At 31.4% G+C, this 9050-nt stretch overlaps 1 protein-coding gene across 2 annotated transcripts in view; it reads right to left on the bottom strand.

Moving 5' to 3' along the window:
* Positions 1–904: 904 nt before the first annotated feature.
* LOC148598158 (neurotensin receptor type 1-like) overlaps positions 905–9050 on the bottom strand; it is a 45153-nt gene continuing 37007 nt past the window's right edge. For both annotated transcript variants that reach the window (XM_088561128.1, XM_088561129.1), the window contains exon 2: positions 905–3378. In XM_088561128.1, coding sequence (XP_088417254.1) covers positions 2218–3378 — 1161 coding nt within the window. In that variant the 3' untranslated portion in view covers positions 905–2217. The remainder of the gene's footprint in view (positions 3379–9050) is intronic.

The raw sequence follows: 9050 nt of genomic DNA, 5'->3' as shown, positions 1-9050 counted from the left end.
TTTATGTAGAGAGACCTCTAAAAGCAATTTATAATTTTGATATGAAATAGTTTAATTTCTTGAATAAGTTTAATTTTCTCGGCAGTAACCAAACATATTATTGATATCTTAAGAATTTTCAGGGAACCATTCGGAATCATTTGAATTAAAGGTAAAAAAATCAAACAAACTATCAAACCCAAACAAACATGAGAAAAAAAGAAGCAACATTAAAACAATCATTTTATATGCATGTATTAGACATTCGAAGGTCATAGCTTGGGTTTCGGTTCATTGATTGCTTATTTATGTCATCATTATGGAGCTATTTCAAGCATCGTAGGACAAGAAAAACTGACTTTGTAATTGCTTTGTAATTGTCAAACAGATCGCAAGAAGGCAGGCCATCATTCTCGGACAAAATGTATTATTCTCCAAGCAGACAAGTTTCACTCTATCCCCTCAAATACCGCGTGACTGGCGGAAACGCAATTGAACCCACGATATCCCCGTATTCAAGGTGAGAACGCTAACCTGAGACTGTTTGATTCAGTTTGCTAACCAACGTTGGTACCATTATTCTTTATGTAGATATAGAGTTAACCTTTGTCCAGTGTCTTGAGTCATTCCATGTACAATGCAAAACTATTTCTTACACAATTAAAATAACCAAATTGTAAAGAGAATATTTCATACATCTCAAACGTAGCGTCTGTGTTTTTTTTTATGTATGGTTTATATAGCACCTTTAAACCTTTAATCAATCAGATTATTACTAAGTTTCACGTCCAAGACTTAGCAATTGTTCATTGGTAGTTTTCAATGGAATCAGGTACAACCTTTGTCTACACTAACACTGTTTAAAAGCTTTAACTGAAAATACGAAAACAAACCAACATCATACTACACTTAGAAAAATAGCAGATACTTCAAAATATATATTACATTTATTAGAAATACTACTAAACTCTAAATAACATATAACTAGATAGAAATGGCTAATACTATACAGCTGTTTAAAGATTGTCAAAAGCTAACATACCACGATTTTGGTACAATTGTGCTAATCAAGACGATAATTGATATATTAAGAAGTAATATGAACAAATTATTCTACTTTTTCAATGTACTTTGTAATTTTAAAACAATAGTCAGACTCAAGGCCGCCCTCTCATTATCGTAAAGGCTTGTTTATCATATTGAAGAAGAGAAAGAAGCAAGAAATCTCTAGTCTCATTTTAGGCTAATTGACACCCTCCCCTTTTCGGAAATTCTGAATCCACCACTGAAATCCAATAGTGATTTCAGCTACCAACAATTTATGTTTATACGTAAATAGTTACTGTATTGCACAACATGGAATGCTAGAGAAAACATGGCATTCAAACGTTACAACATGAAATGCGAGAGAAAACATGGCATTGAAGCATTACAACATGAATAATAAACAAGAAACAATTACATTGTATGTACTACCTAAGCATTTTTTTATTTTATTTTATTTTATTTTATTTTATTTTTTTTTTTTTTTTTTTTTTATGTTTTTTTTTTAAACTTGTACAAGAACAGATTTATGGGAATATATTTGTATATAATTATTAATTACTACACCTCTCGCATAAGCAGCACGAAAGCTTAAAGTTTGAACATGCAAATCAATAAACAACAAATAAAGGTCACAGATAACTTAGATATAATGGAAACTACTATAATGGAAAAGTTTTTGGGTGAAAGTAAAATTTTGAAAAAAAATAATAACTTAATGGTATGGTTAAGCAGGGTTATACTCATAATTGTCACTAAACCACATTTGTATATAAATCTCAGTTATACCAAATAAAAATTGAACTATTGACGAAAGATTATAGTCCAAAAGTTTACAACTGAATACCAAGGATGTAGGGACAACAACCAGTATGAAATATATCCTTACAACAAACCTTTCGTAATGTTAATTTTCCGTCATTCCTATTCATTTGTCACCTTTATCATTTTCCACGCTCGTCATAAAGTGAACTTCTAAACTTAGCAAATTATGCAGCCCAAAAGGGTATCTCTATCTCTCGCACTTGTATGATTCAAAGACTGAAGTCATTAATAATAGAATGCCTAAGATTGACATTATATTATGATTTTTTTTTTCAGTGTAAAATTTGTATACTGATCATACAATAGCTGGTGCACTAAAATGAATGTGGCCAAAAAAAGTATGATTGCGTCGTTCAAATTAAAGACATCTTAAACATAATTAGCCTTCATTTCACTAGCGGATTTCGAAACAATAGAACTTGTTGTACGTACAGAACAGCCATAATACGATTTTGAATTTTTACTGTGACATAAAAATAACAACCGCAACTCTCTTCTGAAATATGCACCCGTAATACTGTACAAGAAAAAATTAACAGAGAAATTCATAAAATAAATAGTTTTTGTAATCATAAAGGCGTTTTGGTATTCTGAAACAAGTCCACCCACAACCATTTGTCCAGAGCTTCCTGTTACGGAAGTGTTTATAAAGTGTATCAGCCAAACAATGGAGTATGGCATGTTAAATGCAACAAAACATAACGAAACTGCAATAAGGATCAACGTAAATTCAAGACGGATAATGCTGTCCTCGGATATTATCCTGTTTTTTCGATGATGCTTGTTTCGAAGTATAAGCTTACGAATAATCATGAAGTTCATACAGGTAATGATCAGAAACGGTACGAATGTTATAGAAACACAGAAGATACAGTCAAAGACGAATGAAATAGTTTGATACTCTGCCCGTCGTACACACCAAGGCGCTGCCTTAGGCCCAACATGGTGTTCTTTGTTTAACCATGGTCGGAACAGAGATATACAAACGGAAATGATAACAATCACAGAAATCAGCTTCCTCGATGAACTCATGTCACTTATATTCCTACGTCTTTTCAAAGGATGACACACTCCAATGTAACGCTCTACAGTGAAGCACACTATCAACCAAGATGACAGAAAACGGAAGTTGTATGTTAGAAACAAAATCACGTGACACATGCCATCTTTTTCTAGGAATGGGACATGCACTATACCGGATGACCCAGGCCATCGTTTTATCCATTCGATCAGAACATAAAACAGTAAAGCCATTAAATCAGCGGATGATATTGCGGCAAGATATAGACTAGCCGACAACCTGCGCATGTTTTTTGTTAGAAATACCATTAGCGAAAGTGTATTTCCAATGATACCAATTACGAGGATTATTGGTGTGATGTAAGTAAAAAATATCTTTCCCGTAACAGGTTCTGGATTTAAGTTATTCATTCGTAGAGAGAAATTTCCATTATAAAAAGAAAAGTTTGAATCATCTATGCATCCTGCTTGTGAACTGTTGCCGCATAGTTTTTCACTTGTAAAATTGTCCTGAAATATAAAACAAGTTTAATTATATATTTTATATAAAGAAAATATTCTTTTAAGTAAATAACTATTACTTAAAACGATTTGACTAAAGTTTGTTAATTAGAATGAAACTTGAATGGTTTCCATTGAATCCTGATTTTTGTAGTATTAAATTTGATTATAATCGAAATTGATTTTTGGTGTTTCATTTTTGCACAGAATTTTATTTATTTCATACAATGTTATACTAAAATATACTGTACTACACTACACTACACTACACTTCACTACACTACACTATAATATGCTATACTGTATTATACTATATTATACACTATAAACATAAAATAAAGAAATTTTTAATTTCTATTTTGCATGAATATTTACGGTGTGCCCTGAAACTTATGCATGAAGAAGGGAAAACCTGTGAAAAATTCTATGACAACAGTTTCAATGCGTCTTTTTGTTGATTAAAACCTTATTTCATGTGAGTGAAACAAATGGCAATGGTCTAGCAGCCTTTTCGTAGGCATTGTTTTACAACGTAAGTAGAAAAATTTTTAATACAAAGTTGAAAAACATGAAAAACAATAAAATATGAAAGTATTATTTTGACCATCAATATAGTACATCTAAGTTATAAGTAATTTAAGTAAGACTTGAAGTGGGCTGAAATAGGGGAGTGCTTTATTGTAACTCTAAAAACAAACTCTGTACATTTCATTGCGTGTATTTGTAATAGTGCAGTCGTGCTCGATTCATAAAATGCGGTGAATTGTGTGACATACCATATCTTAGAATTTAAAAAAGCATTAGGTTTTTTTCGTTGCGAATATAAATATATCTATAATTAATTTCCTTTAAAACTATATCGTCGTCATACAAATCATATGATTTGATTGAGTGATATACTATCCATACTAACATCTTAAATTGCAAAATGTCTTTAACCTACCATCAGTTGGATTTGACTTATATAACAACAGGAAGACTTACATTGAAGGTTTCACGGGTTGGACAGAAACAAAATCCCCAGAATTTAAGTGTATTTCAGGCTCCACTACCAAAAAAAATTACGGATGATGGTGTATATTAGACCTCATTTAAATAACAATCTTAAGTCGACTGACCCACATCGTGCTATGCAAGGTCGTTCTTTTGGAATACTTAAGTAGGCGAAACACATTTTATACCCCTTAATTAATTTACAATATGCTAGTAGAAACAAGGTGGATAATCTATGACAAGGATATTATCACGGCAAAGTATTCTTCCAGACATAGTTAAACAACAATTCAAACCAGAAAACCTTATCGACCTTCTTTTTATACGATTATGTTTTCAATAAGTGAATTAGTGTTATGAGAGATTTATAAGTTAAAATTTTATCATTAATGACCTTTTGGTATTGATGAGATAAAAACAACAAAGACAAAAAACAAAAAAAAACAAAAATTATAACAAAAAACTACAAGCAAAACAATAAAAAAAATGACACCAACGCTATAATTAAATGAATTCAATTTTATGAATAAATCGATCAATACATTTTCGTAGCCGTTTGAATTTCAACAATGGGAGATAATGTGCAATTTTCTATGCAGTATATTTTCGAAGCAGCTTTATTCTGCGTTATATATATTCCCCATAATACTGATAATAACGCTGTATTTTATTCCAAAAAAATAAATCATTTGATTTGAATTTGATGCCATTGGAATGTTCGAAGTGACGTTACAATTTAGTTATTTTATGTGACGCTGGTAAATAATCTTAAAGTTGCACTCCAGCTAAGGATCATGCAAAATGTGATTTATGGGTAAAAAGTCTACATGTTTTCATATTTTATATTTTGTTTAAAATGTCATAGTAAACAGAAATAAACATGCGGTTTTTCATATAACCAGTGCTTTTAGGAGATAAATATTAAATAAAATGCACTGTAGATTTCAAAATTAAGGGAGATAACTCTGTAAATGACGCGCAAATACAATAGAATCTACTGTATTTTCAATGTCAATTATCTCCTACGAGCAGGCATATTTGAATGAATAATTACATATTTCATAGTATAGACCCATAAAACAAATTAATTACAAAAATAAAAAAATGTAGCCTTTTTGGGGGTGTATCACATTTTTCAGATTTTGCATGATTGTTGCAAAGACAGCTACATGATACGTTTCAAACATTTTCTTATAGTTTTGACAATTCATTAGCAGGTTGATATTCAATATTGGACGAAGTGTAAAGTTACAAACGTGTTTAGTAAATAAAAAAGTATGGATTTTTTTTATACTGAGTATCACATGCCCTTAAACCATTGTGTACTCAGTACAACAGAAACGAAACAAAAATACAATATATAAATAAAAAGTGTTGTTTTGATATTCTTTCTAATAAATAAAGAGTTTCCAGTGCACCTGGTCCATGCCGCCAGTTTTTAGTGGAGTCCGAGTTGCTCATTTCTTTTGTTACTTTGTATGTATGACTTTAGTTACTTTATGTTTTTGTTGTGTCTGTTTTCCATGTCTGATCTTTGTCCCTGGATTACATTCTTTTGATTACCGCTATAACCTTGGTTCCCTTGATTACTCTTTCAAACAGTTATTGTTTAGAAATTTCTAGGCCATAATCAAAAGGAACATAACAATCGGCAATATCAGTGGAAACAACAAGGCAAAAACCGGAAAGTTTTAAACAACCAAAATGGTCAAGATATGGTTAATTACGACAAAAACTGTTGCTAAAAAGTTAAAAAGTGCGCTTACACTCCTACTTTCATTACGGATAAGATCGACAGGAGGTAATATGTGTAATATACACTACGCAAAATTAAAAAAAAAATGTGGTCAACTCGGTCTACGGACATACGGTCCAGTGGAAACTCGGGCCTAGGTCGACCTCAATTCGGAATAAGTATCGATTAGATCTGCCTAAATATCTGTTTCTAATGTTGCTGATGATGTACAATATATCGAGATTTCCATTTTTTATGTCTTTACGGGTATTTTACTTCATATTTACAGGTTACACTTAATCCATTTTAATAAGGAATGAGTTATTTCCTGGATTATGTCACTATGAACCATAAGTCATAGTAGTAAATTATTGTATTGCGTTCAATGAACAATTTTGCTCAAATCAAATCTTTTTTCAATTTCTAGACAACCGGATGCAACATAATAACTAGACAGGCGATTCCAGATAAAAGCTATTTGATGTTCTTGGTTTTTGTGTCAGCTTTTAATTAAATGCAGTTCTATTTGCGGTTTACTTAAGATGTATTTTTTTTTAAATAAATTATGTCTCCACGTTATGATTCCCATTCTTTGTAATCGCTTAAGCTTTGGTTTTCATGGGCTTTAAGTATTGATAGAAATTGTAACAAGTAAAAAATACAAATTGAAAAAAAGACAAACTTGGCTTATACATTTACAATCTATCTTGGATTCTACATTTACATTAAGATTTTGGCTATTAGACATTTTTTTTTTCATTTTTGAGTATTATTTCTTCATTATTTTACTTGAGGCAATTCACTTTTAGATTGTGAATGTATTTAAATGTCTATGAACTTCACAATGATCTATGTATCTCATTTTTTAAGAATTGTAGTCGGTTGTCAATGTAAGAACAAGGCAAAGAAAAAGAAATAATAAACACAACCAAAATTAAGTCTATCTTAAACATACTTGGAATTATTCAAGCGGAGGAATGATTACAAATGTGACACATGTTTCAATTTATCATCAGATTGCTCAGATACCAAGAACAGGCGTGCGTTGCCCTTATGATATTTGCTTTTGGTACTGGCCACTGATAAGCTCTGGAAAGGATAATTACTTCCTAAGCCTCATACACATACAAGCTGTAGTTTTCGATAATACCCGTTTATTCTTTACTTGCCTGTTTCTCATGAATGTTTGTAGACCACAGACCGTGTGGGATGTGGAACTAAATCAATTTACAACCTGTCAGGAGGAACAAGTGGAATAAATCTATGACAGGCGGAAACCATCGCGTCAAATTCCTTCATAGTCTTAATTTGATTATTATTCCGTCAAAACTACATTAAATCGCTATTCAGGATAGTTTCTGAGTTTCCTTATATAGTTGGATTGTTAAATGTGCTTTTAAATACCTACATCTAAATCAAACTGGCCTTTGCTGTTCGGTGTAATTTTTTTTTCGTGTTGTTGAATAGGTCGGTCGGGTTTAATTTAAGGAGTCTTTATCTAAACATTTCCCCTTACTTTATATATCGCTATATACTTAATAAACTTAAAAGGTAATTTGATTTACCAATACGGTAAAAACTGCCCCAACATGTTCATTTAAATATTTAAGTAGCGCTTAGGATCATGCAAAATGTGATTCATGGGTAAAAAGCCTACATATTTTTATTTTTGATATTTTGTATGAAAAGTCATAGTAAATAGAAATAAACATGTGGTTTTTCATATAACCCGTGTTCTTAGGAGATGAAAATTATATAAAATGCACTGTAGATTTCAAAAGTAAGGGAGATAACTCTGCAAATGGCGCTCATAGCATCTGTATTTTCAATGTCGATTATCTCCTACGAGCAGGCAGATTTAAATGAATAATTACACATTTCATAGTATAGACCCATAAAACAACTTAATTACAAAAAAAAAAAAATATGTAGCCTTTTTGGGGTGTATCACATTTTTCAGATTTTCCATGATTCTTATAAAAATAGTTACTTAAAATGCAATTACATTGAAATGAAGAATATCCAGGTTTAGACAGAATTTTTTCCGAGTATAATATGCAAACAAAAACAAAACCAAATGAGTACCCAAAACAAAAAATACTGGGTTTCCTGGACTAGGTGCACCGGTAGAGTAAGTATCCTCGTGTCCTCTACATTTTTAGAAACACTCGATGAAGTGCTTCTAAAAAACCACGTCTGCTGTATTTCAAACAATAATTTTGCAATATTACAATTATTTTAAGACAGAACATACTTGTCTGATGCTTCTTCCACTCGAGACGAACCTTTCGTCTTTTCTTACAAATTGTGTATCAATAATAGTTTAATTACAAACATTGACCATTTAGCCATTTCAATCAACCCCGAAATTACATTGTTTGTATTCTGGAGTCCGTTTCATTAATAAGATAGCGAAATATTGATAAAGGTGCACGCTAGGCAATGAACTCGATTTAACAAGGAAATTTACTTTACATCGCACGATATCTGAAATAATGTAGTTTCATGACAGCGCCATCTATTTAAATTATCTTTGCTGGAAAACATGTTTATTATGATTAACTTAGGTTATTTGATAATGGCAAAGTGTTTTTGTTTTCGATTCTGTAATGTACGGAAAATAATTTCCTAATTATATTTTTTTAGATTAAGATCTAACTCAAATCTAACTCATGTATTCGTTTGGCATTCCTTCTTTTACCACGCAGTCGGTATAGTTTCGCTTTTTACCCTTTGACCTTAAGGATGCTCTTCTATGGAAACGCAAGCCAATTGATCATAATTCTGTTTCCGATTGGCCAAATACTGATAACTGAGTGGCGTTCGGAAAAACTGTATCGAAACCATGCGCTAATTTTCTTGAATGAAATGTGGAAACTTATGAGTTAAAAGAACCAAATTTACTGCGTCAGCAATCTTTTTTACTTAGTACTTGTTACTATTTCTTGATGCT

Source organism: Perna viridis, chromosome 14 (assembly GCF_037379345.1).
Source record: "Perna viridis isolate PV_CMFRI_1.1 ecotype Kerala chromosome 14, ASM3737934v1, whole genome shotgun sequence".
NCBI classification, from domain to species: Eukaryota; Metazoa; Mollusca; class Bivalvia; order Mytilida; family Mytilidae; genus Perna; species Perna viridis.
This window is presented reverse-complemented; position numbering and strand designations above follow the sequence as displayed.